This window comes from Mandrillus leucophaeus, unplaced genomic scaffold (assembly GCF_000951045.1).
Source record: "Mandrillus leucophaeus isolate KB7577 unplaced genomic scaffold, Mleu.le_1.0 Scaffold409, whole genome shotgun sequence".
NCBI lineage: Eukaryota > Metazoa > Chordata > Mammalia > Primates > Cercopithecidae > Mandrillus > Mandrillus leucophaeus.
This window is the reverse complement of record NW_012104354.1, coordinates 708,847-729,553: the sequence shown is the minus strand read 5'-3', so window position 1 is coordinate 729,553 and position 20,707 is coordinate 708,847. Positions and strand designations below refer to the sequence as shown.

General features: G+C 39.7%; 1 protein-coding gene across 2 annotated transcripts in view; it reads left to right on the top strand.

Moving 5' to 3' along the window:
- The first annotated feature begins 16,106 nt into the window (after window positions 1-16,106).
- Window positions 16,107-20,707, top strand: part of MANBA (mannosidase, beta A, lysosomal) — a 143,336-nt gene continuing 138,735 nt past the window's right edge. Inside the window, exon 1 of one of the 2 annotated variants that reach the window (XM_011992258.1) lies at window positions 16,107-16,428. In XM_011992258.1, coding sequence (XP_011847648.1) covers window positions 16,252-16,428 — 177 coding nt within the window. In that variant the 5' untranslated portion in view covers window positions 16,107-16,251. The remainder of the gene's footprint in view (window positions 16,429-20,707) is intronic. The other variant, XM_011992259.1, reaches the window with a different exon arrangement.

Genomic DNA, 20,707 nt, shown 5'->3' with positions numbered 1-20,707 from the left:
AAGGAAGGAAGGAAGGAAGGAAGGAAGGAAGGAAGGAAGGAAGGAAGGAAGGAAGGGTGAGTAAACAAATAAAGAAAGAGGGAAAAAATCAAACATCTCATCAGCCATAATGAAAGCTAGAATATAGTAGGGTAAAGGTCTTGGATTAAAAAAAAAAAATTCCTCTTGAGCTTAGAATTATTTACTCAAACTATCAACAAAGTGTAGTGTCAAAATCAATTCATTTTAAGACATAAAGGGATCCCTGAAATTACCTTACTTGTACTTTAAACTAATTTTTTTCAAATTAAGATATAATTCACATACCATGAAGTCTACCATTTTAAAGGTACAATTCAATCGATGTTAATATATTCACGAGGTTGAGCAATCATCTCCAATATCTCTTTCCAAAACATTTCATCGCATTATAAACACCATACCAATTAGCAGCCACTCCCATTCCTCCAATACCCAACCACTGGCAAGCACTTATTTCTTTTCTGTTTCTATGGATTTGCTTATTCTGTACATTTTCTATAAATGGAATCACACAATATGATGTCATTATCAACATTCTATTTCTTTTTATGGCTGAATAAATTCCATTGCATACATATATCACATTTTGTTTATACATTAATCAATTAATAGACATTTGGGCTGTTTCTACTTTTTGGCTATTATAAGTGATACTGCTATGAAGATCTGTATACAACTTGTCATGTGAACCTGTATGTTTAATTCTTTTGGGCATATATGTAGGATTGAAAGTTCTGAGTCATATAGTAACTCCACATTTAATTTTTTGAGGAACCACTGACCTCTTTTGCACAGAAGGCATACCATTTTACATTTCCACCAGTGATGTACAAGAATTCCAGTTTTTCTACATCCTCGCAAACACCTGTAATTGTCCGTATTTTTTGTTATAGCCATCCTAGTGGATGTGAAATGGTATGTCGTTTTGGTTTTGATTTGCATTTCCCTAATGTTATGGTTTACTCCCACTCCCTGACCCCAATATTAATATGTTAAGATTCTAACACCCAAGGTTATATTATTAGGGGTTGGAGCCTTTGAGATATGATTAGGTTATGAGGGCTCTGCCCTCACCAATGGTAATAGTGCCCTTGTAAAGGAAGCCTGAGAAGTGCTCCTTTGTCACCTCCATCATGTGAGGAAACCATAAGAAGGTGCCATCGATGAAGCAGAAAGTGGGCTTTCACCACCCACTGAATCTGCTGGTGCCTTGATCTTAGACTTCCCACACTCCAGAACTGTGAAAAATAAATTTCTTTTGTTTATAAGCTATCCAGTTTATGGTATTTTGTTATAGCAGCCTGAATGGATCAAGGAACCTAGTAACTAATAATGTTGAGCATCTTTTTATGTGCTTAGTAGCCATGTAAATGTTTTCTTTGGATAAATGTTTATCCAAATCGTTTGCTCATTAAAAAAAATAGACTTTATTTTCTAGATCAATCTTAGATTCCCAGCAAAACTGAGTGGAAAGTACATAGTTCCAGTACACACCCTGCTCAGCACATGCAGACTCTGCCCCCCCGCCCCCTGCTTCTTAATTGACATCCTTACCAGAGTGGCTTTTGTTACAATTTATGAACCTGCATTGACGTATCATTATCACCCAAAGTCCATAGTTTATGTTAGGTTTCTCTCTTGGTGTTTTACATTCTATGGATTTTGACAAATTATAATGACATATATCCACCATTCTAGTATCACAGAGTATTTTCACTTCCCTAAAAATCCTCTGTGGTCAGCCTGTTCTTCCCTTCCTGCCTGCAATTTTTGTTAACCACTGATGTTTTCACTGTCTCCCATAGTTTTTCCTTTCTCAGATTGTCATATAGTTGGAATCATACAGTATGGAGACTTTCAGATAGGCTGCTTTCACCTAGTAATATGCACTTAAAGCTGGAGTGTAGTGGTGCAATCTTGGCTCACTGCAACCTCTCCCTCCCAGGTTCAAGCAGTTCTCCCACCTCAGCTTCCCAAGTAGCTGCAACTACAGGCATGGGCCACCATGCCCAGATAGCCCCTTTCTTTTGTTTTCCTTTTCTTTTCTTTTTTCTTTTTCTATTTTTTTTTGAGATGGAGTCTTGCTCTGTTGCCCAGGCTGGAGTACAGTGGCACAATCTCGGCTTACTGCAAACTTCGTCTCACGGGTTCAAGCAATTCTTCTGTCTTAGCCTTCCAAGTAGCTGGGATTACAGGATTCATCAACACACCTGGCTAATTTTTGTATTTTTAGTAGAGATGAGGTTTCACCATGTTGGTAAGATTGGTCTCGAACTCCTGACCTCAGGTGATCTGCCTGTCTTGGCCTCCCAAAGTGCTGGGATTACAGGTGTGAGCCGCTGCGCCCAGCCAGGATAGCCCATTTTTCAAGTGATGAATAATATTCCATTGTCTGGATGTACTGCAGTTTATCCATTCACCTACTGAAGGAAATCTTGGTTGCTTCCGGGTTTTGGCAATTATGGCTAAAGCTCTTATAAACATCCATGTGCAGGTTTTTGGATGGATATATGTTTTCAGCTCCTTTGTGTAAATACCAAGGAATGCAAATGCTGGATCATATGGTATATTAGTCAAGATTCTCCAGAGAAACAGAACCAATAGGATGTATATACATTATAAAGAGATTTATTATAAGAAATTAGCTCACACAATTACAGAGGTGGTAAGCCCAAAATCTGCAGAGCTAATGTTCCAGTTTGAGTCCAAAGGCTGCCAGGCTGCTGTAGAACCAGGAAGAGACAGTATTCCAGTCTGAAGCCTGACAGGCAGAAAAGTTGTCTTTTCCTTCAGGGAGAGTCAATCTTTTGCTCTATTCAGGTCTTCAACCGATTGAAGACCTGTCCACATTATGGCGGGCAATCTGCTTTACTTGTTCTACCAATTTAAATAGTACCCTCATCCAAAAACACCTTCACAGAAACACCCAGAATAATGTTTGACTAAGTATCTGGTCAACCCGTGACCGAGTCAAGTTGATACATAAAACTAATGATCACATGTGCTGAGAGTATGCTTAGGTTTTGTAAAGAAGTGCCAAACTGTCTTCCGAAGTGGCTGTATCATTTGGCATTCCCACCAGCAATGAATGAGAGTTTCTGTTCCTCCACAACCTCACCAGCATTTGGTGTTGACAGCCTTTGGGATAATGGCCTTTCTAATAGGTATGTAGTGGTATCTTATTTTATTTTAATTTGCAGTTTCTCTTATGGTGTATGCTTGTTTTTATGTAATTATTTGCCACCTGTATATCTTCTTTAGTGAGGTGTCTATTGAGTTTTTTGGTCCATTTTTAAATTGGGTTGTTTATTTTCTTATGGCTTAGTTTTAAGGATTCTTTGTGTATTTTGTAGACTAGTGGCTCATAAACACTGTAGACTCAGGATATATTAAATTTATAAAAAATATTTTTGTTTCTTCAATAATAAATTAACCTTGGTTTACTGTAACATTTTAACTTTATAAATGTTTTAATTTTTCAACTTGTTGACTCTCTTGTAAATAACCATTAGCTTAAAACACACATTGTATAGCTATACAAAAATATTTTCTTTAAATTCTTATTCTATACACTATTTTCTGTTTTTAAAATTTTTGTTTTATTTTTTCTTTTTAAACATTTTATTTAAAACTAAGACACAAACACAAGCATTAACCTACCAAGTTAGTTCTACATAGTTCTAGTTCTACATAGGGCTAGTATCATTGATATCACTGTCTACCACCTCCACATCTTGTTCCACTGTAAAGTCTTCAAGGACAATAACACACATGGAGCTGTCATCTCCTGTAATAACAATGCCTTCTTTTGGAATACCTCCTGAAGGACCTGCCTGGGACTGTTTTATAGTTAACTTTCTTTAAAAACGTAAGTAGAAGTAGTATACTGTAAAATAATTATAAAAAGTATAGTATAGCAAATACATAAACCAATAGCATAGTCACTTATTATTAAGTATTATGCACTGTATATAACTGTGCTATACTTTTATATGCATGGCAGCACAGTAGGTCTGTTTACACCGGCATCACCATAAACATGAGTAATGTGTTGCACTATGACATTACAATGGCTACAACCTCACTAGGCAATAGGAGTTTTTCTTCCCCATTGTAATTTTATGGAACCACCATTGTATATGTGATCTGTCATTGACCAAAATGCTGTCATGTGGCATATGATTGTATTTCCTTTCCTAGTCTTTGTGCATTAGCTAGGGTTTCCAGTACAATGGTGAAAAGAAGTTGTGATAGGACACATTCTTGCCTTGTTTGTGATCTTAGCAATAAAGTTTTCTAGCTTCTCATCATTAATTAATATGTTAGTTGTAGTTTTTTTATTTTACATTTTTATAATGAAGTTGAAGGGGTTCACTTCCATTTCTAGTTTGCTGAGAGTTTTTTTTTTTTTTTTTTACTATGAATAGCTGTTGGATTTTGTCAAATGCTTTTTCTTCATTTTCTTCATCTATTGATATGATCGTGTGTTTTTTTTTCTTCTTTAGTCTGTTGGTGTGATGCTTACATGAGTTGATTTTCAGATGTTGAACCAGCCTTGTATACCCAGAATGAATCCCACTTGGTCATAGTGTATAATTCTTTTTATATATTGTTGGATTCAATTTGCTAATTTTTTTGTTGAGAAATTTTTCATGTATGTTCCTGAGAGATATTGCTCAGGGTGAGTCTGTAGTTTTATTTTCTTGTAATGTCTTTGTTTTATAATATGAGGGTAATATTGGCCCCATAGAATGAGTTAGCAAGTATTGCCACTGCTTCTATCTTCTGGAAGAAATTGTAGAGAATTGGTATAATTTCTTCCTTAAATGTTTGGTAGAATTGTCTAGCAAAACCATCTGGCCTGGTGCTTTCTGTTTTGCAAGATTATTGATTACTGGCTCAATTTCTTTAATAGATCTAGGCCTACTAAGATTGTCTATTTCTTCTTTTGTAAATTTTCAGTAGCCTGTATCTTTCAAGGAATTGGCCATTTCATCTATGCTATCAAATTTGTGAACATAAATTTGCTCATAGTATTTCTTTTTTATCCTTTTAATGTCTGATTGGGATCTGTAGTGATGTTCCCTCTTTCATTTGTTATATAAATAATTTGTGTCTTCTCTCTTATTTTCTTAGCCTGGCTAGAGGCTTATCAATTTTACTGATCTTTTAAAAAAAGGCAGCATTTGGTTTTGTTGATTTTCTCTACTGATTTCCTGTTTTCTTGTAAAATTTTTTATTGAGGTAAAATATACATATGTAATTTACCATCTTTACCATTTTTAAGTGCAAAAGTCAGTAGCAATAAATGCATTCATATTTTTTTCTAACCCCCTCCTTCCTGACACCTCTTTTCAATTTCATTATTTCTGTTTTAATTTTTATTATTCCTTTCCTTCTGCTTACTTTGGATTTAATTGGTCTTCTTTTCTAGCTTCCTAAGATGAAAGTTTTGACTACTGATTTTAGATCTTTCTTTTTTCTTAATACAAGACTTGAATGCTGTAAATTTCTAAGCACTGCTTTGTGGGTCCCACACATTTTGATAAAATTGTTTTTTAATTAATGTTTTAAAAATTTTTAAATTTATCTTGAGATTTCTTTTTTGACTTGTGTGTTATTTGGAAGTGTGCTGTTTAATCATCCAGTCGTTTGAGGTTTTCCAGCTGTCATTCTGTTATTGCTTTCTAGTTTAATTCCACTGTGGTCTGAGAGTGTACATTTTGTAATTCACATTCTTTTAAATTTGTTAAGGTGTAATTTATGGCCCAAAGTATGGTTTTTTTCAGTGAATGTTCTATGCGACCTAGAGAAGAATGTGTATTCTGTTGTTGGATGAAATGGTCTATAGCTGTCAACTATACCCAGTTGATTGATGGTATTGTTGAGTTCAACTATGTCTCTACTGATTTCTTTTGCCTGCTAGATCTGTCTATTACTGACGGAGGGCTGTTGAAGTCTCCAAGTATATTATTAGATTTATCTTTATCTTCTTACAGTTCTATCTATTTTTGATTAATGTATTTTGATGTTCTGTTATTAATTAAGCACATACGCATTCCGGATTGTAAGGTCTTTTGGGAGAACTGACCCACTTATTATATATTGTCCCTCTGTATCCTGATAATTTTCTTTGCTCTGAAATGTGCTTTCTCTGAAATTAATATAGCTACTCACTTTTTAAAAAATTAATGTAAGTGTGGTATATCTTTGTCCTTCTTTTAAGTTTTAATCTGGATGCGTCTTTATAATTAAAAGAGGTCACTTATAGAAAACAGATAGCTGGGTCTTATTGTTTTTATCTACTCTGAAAATTGTCCTTTAACTGGTATATTTAGACCATTGATAGAGTTGGATTAATATCTATAACATCTGACAATAACCATATTTGTTACTGTCTTTTTATTTCAATAGCTTTTGGGGAACAGGTGATTTTTGGTTATATGGATAAGTTCTCTTTGTGAGATTTTGGTGCAACCATCACCCTGTTACTCTTTTCTGTTTGTTGCCCTTATTCTTTGTTCCTATCTTTGTCTTCCACTCTTCTTCTGCCTTTTGTGGTTTTAACTGAACATTTTATATAATTCTATTTCTTAGCACATCAGTTGCATTCCTTTAAATTTTTTTCTCCACTGGTTGCCCTAGAGTTTGCAGTATACGTTTAGAGTGAATCCAAGTTCACTTAAACACATTTTTCCACTTTTATTTTAGACTCAGGAGGTATATGTGCAGGTTTGTTACAAGGGTATACTGTGTGATGTTGAGGTTTGGGCTTCTATCGATCCCATCACCCAGATAGTGAGCATAGTATCCAACAGGAAGTTTTTCAACCCTTGATACCCTCCCTTCTTCCCTCATTTTGGATTCTGCACTGTCTATTATTCCCATCTTAATGTCTGTGTGAACTCAAGACTTAGCTCCCACTTACAAATGAGAACATGTAACATTTGGTTTCCTGTTTCTGCATGAATTCACTTAGAATAACTGCCTCCAACTGTATCCAAGTACCGCAAAGGACATGATTTCATTTTTTTTTATGGCTGCATAGTATTCCATGGTATATATATCACGTTTTCTTTTTTTGAGACAGGGTCTTACTCTGTTACCCAGGCTGGAGTGTAGTGACGTGATCTTGGTTCACTGCAACTTCTGCCACCCAAGCTCAAGCGATCTGCCCACCTCAGCCTCTCAAGTAGCTGGGACTACAGGCACACACCACTATGCCCGGCTAATTAAAACAATTGTTTGTTTGTTTGTTTGTTTGTTTTTTGTAGAGATTGGGTTTTACTATGTTCCCCAGGCTGGTCTCAAACTCCTGAGCTCAAGCCATCAACCCGCCTCAACCTCCCAAAGTGCTGGGGTCACAGGCATGAGCCACAGCACCCAGCCTTATGTACCACATTTTCTTTATCCAATCCACTATTGGTGGGCATTGTTGATGTTGATGGGCATTGATTCCGTGTCTCTGCTATTGTGAATAGTGCTAGAATGAACATACGAGTGCATGTGTCTTTTTGGTAGAAAACTTTGTTTTCCTTTGGGTATATACTCAGTAATGGAATTATTGGGTCAAATGGTAGTTCTATTTTTAGTTCTTTGAGACATCTCCAAACAGCTTTCCACAGAGGCTGCACTAATTTGCAATCCCTCCAACAGTGTATAAGCATTGACTTTTCTCTGCCTCCTCACCGACATCTGTTAGTTTTTGACTTTTTAATAATAGCCATTCTGATTGGTGTGAGATGATATCTCATTGTGGTTTTGATTTGCATCTTTCTGGTGATTAGGTATGTTCAGCATTTTTTCATTTTTCTTGGCCACTTTTATGTCTTCTTTTGAGAAGTGCATGTCCACGTTCTTTGCTCACTTTTTAATGGGGTTTTTTGTTTTCTTGTTGATTTGTTTAAATTCCTTATAGACTCCGGATATTAGTCCTTTTCAGAGACATAGTTTGCAAATTTTTTTTTTTCTAATTTTGTAGGCTATTTGTTTAGTCTGTTGAGAGTTTCTTTTGCTGAAGTTCTTCATTTTAATTAAGTCTAATTTGTCTATTTTTAAATTTTGTTACATTTGCTTTTGGGGTCTTCATCATAGATTATTTGCCAGGACCAATGTCTAGAAGAGTATTTTCTAGGCCTTCTTCTAGCATTTTTTTTTTTTTTTAAATAGACATGAGGTCTCACTATGTTGCCGAGGCTGGTCTCAAACTCCTGGGCTGAAGCAATCCATCTGTCCCGGCTTCCCAAAGTGCTGAGATTATATGCATGAGCCACCATGACTGGCCTCTTCTAGAATTTTTATAGTTTGAGGTCTTGCATGTAAGTCTTTAATCCATCTCATGTTAATTTCTATATGTAACAGGAGGTATGGGTACAGTTTCATTCATCTGCATAGAGTTAGCCAATTTTCATAGCAACATTTATTGAATTGGGTGTCCTCTCCTTGTTATTTAGCTTTGCCAATTGTGTTAAAGATCAGTTGATTGTAGGTGTGTGGCGTTCAGGGTTCTCTATTCTGTTCCATTGGTCTGTGTGTCTATTTTTGTACCAGTACCCTGCTGTTTTGTTTATTGTAGCCTTTTAGTATGGCTTGAAGTCAGGTACTGTGATGCCTCTGGCTTTGTTCTTTTGGGTTAGGATTGCCTTGGCTATTCAGGTTCCTTTGGGGGTTTTATTTAATTTTATTTTTTGAGACAGAGTTTCACTCTTGTTGCCCAGGCTGGAGTGCAATGGCACAATCTCGGCTCACCACAATCTCCACCTCCTGGGTTCAACCAATTCTCCTGCGACAGTCTCCTGAATAGCTGGGATTGCAGGCATGCGCCACCACACCTAGCTAATTTTGTATTTTTAGTAGAGATAGGGTTTCTCCATGTTGGTCAGGCTGGTCTCGAACTCCTGACCTCAGGTGATCTGCCTGCCTCAGCCTCCCAAAGTGCTGTGATTACAGGCGTGAGCCACCGTGCCTGGCCTCATATGAGTTCTAGAATCATTTTTTCTTATTCTGTGAAAAATGAAGTTGGTAATTTGATAGGAATAGCATTGAATTTGCAGATTGCTTTGGGCAGTGTGGTCAAGTCCACTTTTTAATTAATTGATTTTAATTTTTATTTTTTTTGAGACAGGGTCTCACTGTCATGGAGTGCAATGACACAATCATGGCTCACTACAGCCTCAATCTCCTGGGCTCAAGCGATCCTCCCTCCTCAGCCTCCCTAGTAGCTGGGACGACAAGCATGCACCACCATACCCAGCTGATTTTTTTTATTTCTATTTTTTGTAGAGATGGGGTCTCACTTTGTTGCCCAAGGTGGTCTTGAACTCCTAGGCTCAAGCAGTCATCCCACCTCAACTTCCCCAAGTGTTAGGATTACAGGCATGGGTCACTGCACCTGCCCCTAAATCTGCTTTTATTTATTTGTTTGTTTGTTTACTTATTTATTTATACATGGGCCACTGCACCTGGCTCTAAATCCACATTTATTTATTTATTTATTTATGGAGATGGAGTTTCACTCCTTTTGCCCAGGTTGGAGTGCAATGGCGCTATCTCAGCTCATGGCAACCTCTGCCTGCCGGGTTTAAGCAATTCTCCTGCCTCAGCCTCCTGTGTAGCTGGGATTACAGGCACGTGCTGCCACGCCCTGCTAATTTTTTATTTTTAGTAGAGACTAAACACCATGTTGGCCGGGGTGGTCTTGAACTTCTGACCTCAGGTGATCCACCTGCCTCAGCCTCCCAAAGTTCTGGGATTACAGGCATGAGCCACTGCGCCCAGCCTAAATCTGCTTTTGAATAGCACTGTACTGCTTCATTACTTTATAGTAACAAAATATTCCTAATTCTTGTCTCATACCCCTTGTGTTATTGCTATCATTCATTTCACATTGTTGCTATTACTATTTTGAGCACACTGTTATAGGTTGGGTCAATAAATGATAAGAAGAATAAGAGTTGCTTTTTCTTTTCTTTTTCTTTCTTTTCTTTTCTTTTTCTTTTTTTTTTCTTTTTTTTTTTTTGTAGAGACAAGGTCTTGCTTTGTTGCCTAGGTTGATCTCAAACTCCTGGATTCAAGTGATCCTCCTGCTTTGGCCTCCCAAAGTGTTGGGATTACAGGCATGGACCACCATGCCTTGGCAAGAATAAGAGTTTTTGTTTGACCGTCACTTATTCCTTCTCTAATGCTCTCTTCTTTTTGTGGATCTAATTTTCTATTTTTCTATACTATTTTTCTTCTCTTGGAAGAACTTCTAACATTCTTTGCAAGGCAGGTCTATTGGCAATAAATTATTTTAATTTTTGTTTGTCTGAGAAAGTCTTTAATTCTCCTTCACTTTTGAGAAACAATTTTGCAGAGCACAGAATTGTAGGTTGGTGCACGTTTTCCTTGCAAGTCTTTAAATATTTTACTCTCCTCTTGTTTGCATGGCTTCTGAGGAGAAGTTGGCTATAATTTCTATCTTTGCTTCTCTATAGGTAAGTTGCTTTCTTCCCTCTGGCCTCTTTCAAGATTTTTTTTAAATCTTTGATTTGAATATGATAGGCCCAGGTGTAGTTTTTTGGGCACTTATCCTGCTTGATGTACTTGGAGCTTCCTGGATCTATGACTTTGTGTCTGACATTAATTTGGGGGAAATTCTCAGTCATTATTACTTCAAATATGTCTTCTGTTCCTTTCTATCTTCTCCTTCTAGGTCTCTATTCATATATATTATATTGTAAACCAAAAATAAAATTCTTAGCCCTACAATTGACTGATGGACCCTCCCCTCAGCCAAGGGCATTCCAAAGTTAACCTGAAAAGCTAGTTCAGGTCTTAATGGAAGTGGGGGTCAGACATGCCTCATTATACCCTTCTTCCTTTGGAATTCAGGCATACCTGCCAGCATTAACATTAAAACAGAGACCTTAAGACTCATAGAAGACTCTTTAAGTCTGATAAGAAACATTCCTTTCTATTGATTCTGTCTGCATAATGAGAACCTTGGTCTCCACAACCCCTTATCTTAAGCCAGACATTCCCCTTTATTAATTATAGGTTTTTAGACAATAACTTAACTCCTTCAACCAATTTCCAATGAACAAAATTCCTGAATCCATCTATGACCTGGAAGCCCCCACTTCAAATTTTCTTACCTTTCTGGACCAAACCAATGTACGTCTTACATGTATTGATTGATGTCTTATGTCTCCCCAAAATAAAGAAAACCAAGCTGTGTAGCCTTGGGCAACCCTGGTCATGTGCTCTCTGGGCTGTGTCTCAGGCCGTTGGTCATTTATATTTGGCTCAGAATAAATCTCTTCGAATATTTACAGAGTTTGACTCTTTTCATTGACAATGTCTTTTGTAGTTGTCCCCCAGTTCTTGGACACTCTGTTCATTTTTTTTTTTCCATACATTTTTCTCTGCTTTTCGGTTTTGAGAGTTTCTGTTGACATACCCTCAAGCTCAGAGATTCTTTCCTCAGCCGTGTTCCATCTACTAATAAGCCATTCTTCATTTCTGTTATGGTACTTTTCATCACTAGCATTTTTTATTCTTTTTTAGAATTTCCATGTCTCCGCTTGCATTACCCATCTGTTTTTGTATGTTGTGTAAATTTTTCATTAAAGCCCTCAGCATATTAATCATAGTTATTTTAAATTCCTGGACTGATAATTCCAACATTCCCCCCATATCTGAGTTTGGTTTTGGCATTTGCTTTGTCTTTCCAAGTTTTATCTTTGGCTTTGTACATTTTTGTTGAAAGCCATACATGAGATCCTGGGTGAAATTGCCGTAAACAGGCCTTCAGTGATGTGTTGGAAAGGCGTTGGGAGAGGGAAAATGGTCTATTGTCCTCTGATTAGGGGTCTCAGTCATCTAGTGAGCCCAGTCCCCTGGACTGTGAACTTCACAGTGTTTCTCAGCTATGTTTCACCCCCTGAGATGGGGCAGAATGTCTATAGAGGGCTGGAGTTGGGTATTTTCCTTCCCCCAGGCTGGCGAGGCTCTGATAAAACCCCAGTTGGTTCAGCTCTGGTAAAATTGTTTCTTTTGAGAATGGGTCTTGTTAAGAAGCACAGAATCTCTAGCACATTCAGAATAGTTACTTTCCTCCTCCCTTGCAGGAAACATGAGAGGATTTTTCTTCAGTCTTCACTAAGAGCTTTGTAGAACTCCTGGAGGAAAACTTACAAAAGTACAGCCGCTCGCCTAAGACTGGGTCCCCTTGGAGTTTTTAACTCTCAAATTCGTGCATATTGGTCCTCCAGTAATTTGTCAATTATAGTACAGGTCTTCCTACTCCGTACTGGCTCCCACTGAGATTTCAGCTATGGGACAATGGTTGGGGGGTAGTGTGTGGTCTAGTCAGGTAAGCTGTGATTGCCTGTATCTACCTGTCTACATCTCTAATTTTGGGGGCAGTAGTTTGCCCTGTGACCTCACTTCTTTGACTCAGCTAAGAAGAGTTGTCTATTTTCAATTTGTGCAGCTTTTTACTTGTTTTTAGGATAGAGTGATGACTTCCAGGGTCCTTATATGCCAGGCCAGAAACTGGAAATCTATTATTGTTTTGACCCATGCATTATTTAGTATATATATATAAACATTCCGAATAAGTGGCTTTGGTTTATCCTTTTTCATTTCTTATTTCTAATTTTATTACATTACGATAAGAGAATGCTGCTTTCCATGCTAGCAATTTTTTGGAATTTGTTGATATTTTCTCTGTGGCTCTGTATGTTGTCAATTTTTTTCAGTGTTGTGTATGACCTAAAACAGAATGTATCAGGTGCAGTGAGGTCTTTATGCCATTAGGTAAAAACGCTTTAATTGTATGGTTCATAACTCAAGCTCTGTAGTCCACAACCTGATCACTATTCCTCATCCTCACCCCTCGATGACCCAATAACATTGACAATGATATTAAAATACAAATTTTCTTTTTCCATCTCAGTCACTGAGAGCTAACTTTCCTTCTGTTACCAGAAACGTTACAATGTAACAAACAGGCAAACTTCTCATGAATTTTAAACACAGTTTAAACACAGTTCAATTTAAAATTTTAGTCTCATATCCAACTCAAACATTTATTTCCCCCATCCATCTAGTTCAGAATTAACCTGTGGCTGGTGGACAGCGGTGGAGAAGGCGGGAGGTTTCCTTTTACAACCCTCCCCTCTCTCCAATGCTTCCGGGCCTCCTTTCCTTCTCAGGTTGGTTGTAATGCCTAATGAGGGATGGTATAGGTTCTTCTTTGGAGATTTCTCCAGGGAAATACTCTACTGCACAGTTTGCTGACGTAGGCCATGTGTCCTGTAGTTGACTTCTTGGACTCTCTTGGGAAGAGTCCCATTATACTGGCTCAAGCCTGGTTACTTCCTATGGTGTCCTCTTGGTTTATAGGAAAGTCACGCATATGCATCCTTGACACACCAAATTCTAGTGGTATACATAGTTCCCACTACCTTCTCTCTTTGTTCTAACATTTGGGACTTCAAACTCTGGAGAAGTATGTCAAACCTTTGGGCAGGATACTTATGTCCTATTATCCCCAGTCCTGGGGTTTAATCAGACACTAAGAGTCTAAAGGAAAATGTCCACTCCACATCTCATTATTCTTTCATTTTCTTTCCCTTATTATAACTTCTGTAACATATCATGGGATTGGAATATCCTTGGCCATGGTGTTCTAATGAGTTTACCGATTTTATATATTTAGATATGAAGGAAGTGTTGTCATATAGCAAAGGACCTAACTACCTCCATTGGCCTGTTGTGACAGGATACCGACCCTATACATCATTTAACCACTGTAGGCATTATTTATCTTTTTAAACCAGGGAACTATCACTTGTTCTAAATAATTCAAGCTTTGGGAAGCATCAAATGAAATGATCAAAATGAAATCTGTTTATACAGTGTAAGTTAAAGATATCCACAACTATTTTAAACATTGCATTTGGTATCATGACTCTCTAAATAAGGTTTATTCTTCCAGAAAATCATGGACAAAAATTATCCTATAAGAAAATGAAAACATCATGTCATCTGTGCCAATTCCAATTTTAGGAAGAGTACTTATTAGGGCTTTGATTATTCTTTGATGTTCTCTGTTGTCAAAGTGAAGTAACCTAAATGATGTTATGCTTACATCCTGGAATGAAAGGAGGAATGAGAATCTTCTATTATTGTTTTTCTAAAAATTATATTTCTTATTTCTTAATACAACAGAATATATCCATATATATCATCAAGGATGAATTTTCCTCTGATTTGGCTTAATGAAATATCTGAGAGTTATGAAAAAATTCCTGTGCTGCTCTTGTTGCCATAAACCTTGTGTTATCAGTGTTGCACAGACCATGGCTAGCCATTTAATGCCATGAATTATGGCATATAATTTGAATGGAGAGCTTTGTTCCTATCAAAGGTAAAAATGCTTCTGGAGTGAGTGAGGAAGACTTCGAAGCAGTGAGTGAGAGAGTTTCCCCTGTAATATCATTGGGCTCTGACAGCAGGACCTTGAAGAGGAGGGTTCTAATCCTGTCTGCCACTATGTGACAGGCAAGTCACCCGATCTCCTTTTTTCCTTTTTTCTTTTTTTTTTCAATCTCTCTCTACAGCCCAGGCTGGAGTGCAGTGGCACCATCTCGGCTTACTGCAACCTCTGCCTCCTGGGTTTAAGAGATTCTCCTGCCTCAGTTTCCCGAGCAGCTGCAACTACAGGCACGTGCCACCACACACCCAGCTAATTTTTGTGTTTTTAATAGAGACAGGGTTTCACCATGTTGGCCGGGCTGGTCTCGAACTCCTGAGCTCAAGTGATCCACCCGCCTCGGCCTCCCAGAAGTGCTGGGATTACAGACGTGAGCCACGGGGACTGGCCCCGATCTCTTTGAACTCGGTTCCCTCATCTGTAAGCCAGCGGCTTGGGCTGAATAATCCATATGTCCTTTAAGCCAAGATATTCAGGGCTTGTAAATAATGCTGACTTTGCAAAGTAAGATATTGTCCGGTGCCTGCAGAATCAGGCAATTCCAAGGCCATTATAAGGCAAAACAAAGCTCAGATTTGATGAGAGAAAATTTCTTTTCAAGGACTTCTTCGGAAGCATAAATATAAGGCAGATAACGTCAACACAGGAGAAAGGCAGTCTATGCAATGTAAAATTCCCTCTTAACTTCTGGGATCACTGTTACATCCTATTGAACGAATGGGACTCAGGTAGGCCATTTGACTACAACACCCGAAATAAGTCCTTGGTATTTCTTGGGTACTCTGGCATTGTTAGGGACGATCACATATGTTAACTCATTTTATCCTTAAAGCAACTTGAAAACTTCAAGAAACGGAGATGGAGATTTTGCGGCTTGCCCAAGTCCCACAGCTAGTGAGTGCAGAGGATTTTAAACTCAGTTGCGCGCCTAGGGCAGGTTCCAGAACCTCAGAAACCTCCGTGGGGCTTTATGAAACATAAGGACGTAGGCCGCTAGTAACAATAGCTAACGTGAGTGCCTTCTGTGGGCCAGGCTCCATGCTGCATGCTGCATGCTGCATGCTACATGCTGTAGTCTCATTTTCTTGGTTAGCCCTCGGAACAACCTTGTGACTGCTAGGTACTGCTAGGTACTGTGAGGTACTGCTAGTACTTTTTTACTCTTTGAAGGGAGGGGTAGGCTCTGAGACCCGCGAGCTGAGCTGCAGGGGGGTGAGGGTTACGCTACCAGGTAGATGAGGGTCTGTGTAAATTTGGGGGAAGGGAAGTGTGGGTTGTCTCCCAGTTTCGGTTCTCTGAAGGAGAGAGGGGCCTCTCCAGCTGTGGTCTCCACGTACAGTCGGTCTCTGATCTCCCGAGGCTTTGTGCCACTTCGCGTCCAGGGATCTTTATGTCCCAATTACTGTGCAAGGTTCTTGCCTCCAGTTGTATGTACTGAGGCGGCAGGAAGGAGCACTGAAGGAGGGCTCAGACCGCAATGCCCCCTAGCCTGTAGCTATTCTCGGGGGCTGCAGCTACCGCAGCCGCGACGCCGGACTTCCACCGGGTGCAGGCGCAGGCTCCTCGTTCTCCTGCAGCCCGCGGCGGCGCTGGGAGAGCGCTCAGCTGACCTGGGGGCGGGGCCGGGGCGGGGCCGGGGCGGGGACCTAAAGCCTCCGCTCCTTCCGAGTGGGTGAGTGGGTTCCCCGCCGGTCTCTTGCGGCGCTGCCTTTCTATCCTTCCACATCTCTGTGGCGCGGGCTCCCAAGATGCGCCTCCACCTACTCCTGCTGCTCGCGCTGTGCGGTACAGGGACCACCGCTGCGGCGCTTAGCTACAGCTTGCGGGGAAACTGGAGCATCTGCAATGGGAACGGCTCGCTGGAGCTGCCCGGCGCGGTCCCCGGCTGCGTGCACAGCGCCTTGTTCCAGCAGGGCCTGATCCAGGTACGGCATGCGGCCGACCCGTAGCGAGCCTGCGCCCGCCTTCCTCTGGTGCTGAGAGGGGCCCAGGAACCGCCTGGCAGCCCCCAGCTGTGGGCCATTCTTGTCGGTTTGGCAGTAACTTCCCCTTTGCATCTTGTGATCTGCTGGGGGAAATGCCCAGGCTATGGGGTACGGGCTTGACGGATGAGCGACGGACCCATGTTGGGACATCAGTAACTCTGGAAAGCGGAAGTTTAGATAGAGGAACAGTATTGCTACTAGCAGTTTATTTACCGCAGTCGTTCTCGACTGAAGCGTGTATACAAAGGGCATGTTGTCACTGACAAGCATAAGGTCGGGAATTACTGTCTTTACTATCTGCACGCTACAGGGGACAACAGCGTTTTGCTAAGTAAGGGTTAACTCTATTGAGTAATGTCTCGGTTTTTTATTTTCGCTTTTAAGCGTCAGGGAGTCAGATTTGGGATTGATGCAGCACAGACGCTGTGGAGAATGACCTACAAGAGTAAAGTTGGGTTTGTCAGTGCTAGTGTGGCTAATAATGGGTAAATAATTTCTAAGGCTAACTTGGTGATGAACAAAGGTGCTGTTTCCTCTCAGGGCGTGTGTGTGTGTGTGTGTGTGTGTGTGTGTGTGTGTGTATCTCAATGGAGTCTCCAATTTACAGACTACTTGTGGGGGACGTTTTCCTGTTTGGCTGCCTGTGCGCATAGGTTTGCAAACTGACTTCCATCCTCCAACTGCTTTTGCTGTTCCCTCTTGCACAGCGTTGCCACGTGTTGCCTTTACATGGGGCAAGATGTGCTTGTAATTGATCTACTTGTGGGATGCATACATTGTCCAATCCTCATAACAACTCTATATAGTAAGTGTTCATATCTGAATTTTATGGATAATATGGAATTATGGAACACAGAGAAATTAGGAAGGTGACCAATATCATACAGCAACTAAATGGAAAGAAATGGAATTCTAACCCAGGTCAACTCCCTAGCCTGGTCTCTATACTATGTGGTATGCTTACTTTGGTTTTTTGAAAAATCATGTTTTTGAAGCACTGTGGTTGACTTTCAGGAGCACCATTCTAAGTTTATTTCCATGACAAGGTGGTCACCTGCGGTTATGCAAAATTTCTGACCTGGTACTTAGTCGTTTTTTTTGTTTGTTTGTTTTTTCCTGAGATGTGTATCAGAAAGGAGGTGAATGTTGTAAATGACATTGACCATTGTCCAATGTATTTTTATAGTAAATCATTCCCAAACTTTAGTACTTTATTTTTAGTTGACAAACTACTTGTGATATAGAACACAGTTGACCACAGTATACTCTGAGTCTTCACTTATATCTGCTTTGAGAATGCCTCTGTTCATTTTGTAGGGTTCCTCTTTGCCTCATTTTACTGAAATAATTAAGCCAATGGGTGCTGGTATGTTGACTCAAGCCGGTTATTCCAGAGCATTGGGAGGCCAAGGTGGGAGGATCTGTTGAGTCCAGGAGTTCAAGACCAGCGTGGCCAACATAGAAAGAGTCTATGAGGCTGAGGTGGGAAAATTTCTTGAGGCCAAGAGTTCAAGACCAGCATGGCCAACATAGAGAGATTCTATCTCTACCAAAATAAATAAATAAATAAATAAATAAAATTAAGCCAATGGGAAATATAGAGTAAGTCAGTAAGTCAGATTGTTGTGCTGTATTACAGAGCTAAGAAACAATGTTTGGTTACTACAGATACTTCATGAAAATGAATTTGTTCATAGTATGAAATAACTTCCTCATAGGAACAATTTGAAGAGATTTCTTAAATCCCTTCATAAATCCTTAGAAAAACCTTGAGGTTTCAGTCAGGTGGATATGGGTCTCAAATGGCAGTGGGATGAGAAATGAGAAGGCTTTTGGGGCTTAAGAAACACAAGGCCTATTGAAAATAATCATCAGGCTGGGCACAGTGGCTCATGCCTGTAATCCCAGCACTTTGCGAGGCAGAGGTAGGTGGAGTTTAAGACCACTCTGGGCAATCTGGTGAGACCCTGTCTCTATAAAAAATTAACAAATTAACTGGGCGTGGTGGCATGCACCTGTGGTCCTAGCTACTAGGGAGGCTGAGGTGGGAGGATTGCTTGAGCCCAGGAGGTTGAGGCTGCAGTGAGCTGTGATCTGTACTCCAACCTGGGCAACAGAGTGACACCCTGTCTCAAAAAAAAAAAAAAAAAAAAAGTAATAATCGTCAACATCAGATCAGTATTGTTATTTGGTAATGTGAGACTGTTATCCCACCTGCTTTATTGTAACATCCCTTTATGGTGTTGACGTCAGGAAATAGTCTACGGTTTATAATAGACAGTGGGTCAAATATTGTGTTTGTATAAGAACTTGAAACATATATTGGTGATATTATTCATTTATTTATTTATTCACCTAGTTAATTATCTCATATTTATTTCATACCTCTGATGTGGCAGGCACTATTCTAAGTACCTGAAATCGAGTGGTAAAGAAAGCAAAGTCCTTTCCCAAATGGACATTCTAGTGGAGGAGATAGACATATACCAAATTCATAAATAATGTTATGGCAGGTGACGCATTGAAGAAAAATTGAGCAGGTTAAAGGAAGAGACAGTGAAGGCTGGTTGGAAAGCATTGCTATTTTTTAAAAAGTGATTCAAGATAGGTATTTTGATGAGGTGACTTTTAAACAAAAAGACCTATTTGAAAAGGTCACTTTTAAGGAGAAGTGCATTTCCAGCAAAGAGGAAAAACATGGGAGTGGGGAAGAGAGAGGCCCTGAGGCAGGAATGAGCTTGACAAGTTTCAGGAATAGTCAGCAGGCCAGTGTGGCTGGAGACCTGTGAACCAAAGGGAAAGAGAGGAGTTCAAAGTCTAGGGCAGATCATGAAGGGCTGTGAGCCATAGGAAGCACTTTGGCTTTTATTCTCCATGTGATGGGAAGTTATTGTGGGCTTTGAGCTTAGAGTAGCATGATTAGATTTGCCTTTTTCAAGGTCACTCTGTTGTGTGAAGGCTAAAGTGCAGGAGAGTGGAAGCCTGAAGACCAACCAGGGGACTATTGCTGGTGTGTGGGCAAGAGATGACTTCTGGCTTGGACCAGCATGGTGGCAGTGAAATGGTGAGAATGGTTGTGAGAACTTGTTTTAAATGTCGAAACAACAGGATTCCTTCAGTTGAATTTGTAAATGGATTGGGAGAGAGAAGGGGGAGGTGCAGGAATATACCAGGATTTTTTGTCTGAGCTGGTTAAACGAAATTTGTATTTAGTGAGAGATTCTGTGGCTAGTCTTGGCTATTTCATAGGTCACTCTCTTCGTTTTCTGTGCAGAATCTAAACCTTTGGTTTCTTAGACAGACTTTTGGGTTCTCTGTGAAAAGTTACTGCTTCAGCCTGCTATTATTATTATTATTATTATTTTTTGAGATGGAGTTTCGCTCTTGTTGCCCAGGCTGGAATACAATGACACGATCTCGGCTCACCGCAACCTCTGCCTCCTGGGTTCAAGCGATTCTCCTGCCTCAGTCTCCCAAGTAGCTGGGATTACAGGCATACGCCACCACGCCTGGCTAATTTTGTACTTCTAGCAGAGACGAGGCTTCTCCATGTTGGTCAGGCTGGTCTTGAACTCCCGACCTCAAATGATCCACCTGCTTCTTCCTCCCAAAGTGCTGCGATTACAGGCATGAGCCACTGTGCCCAGCCCTCAGCCTGCTATTATGCCACACAGTATAATAGGCGTTAGGAATAAAAAAAGAAATTGAGAGTGAGACTACAGTTCTTATTTTGTGGGAGGCCACATTTAGTGAGGCAGAAAACTAATTAATTTCCATATGATACGTTAAGTGCATAGATAAAGGGACCCTTGTTAGGAATGTTCTGAGCTTTTCTGTGGAACTTCTCACTGGTGTAAGTTTTGAAGCAGCTTCTTCTTCTTCTTCTTCTTTTTTTTTTTTTTTAGATAGTCTCTGTATGCCAACATTAAAATACATAGATAAGTAAGAAGAAGGTTGGAAACATCACTTCCAGAGATAACCACTATTTTGTTTTTTGACAGCTGTTCATGTGGCTAATGCCCCCAACAGTTTTATTTATTTATTTATTTTTATTTTTTATTTTTTCCCTTTTTTAAAAATTATACTTTAAGTTCTAGGGTACATGTGCACAACGTGCAGGTTTGTTACATATGTATACATGTGCCACGTTGGTGTGCTGCACCCGTTAACTCATCATTTACATTAGGTGTATCTCCTAATGCTATCCCTCCCCGCTTCC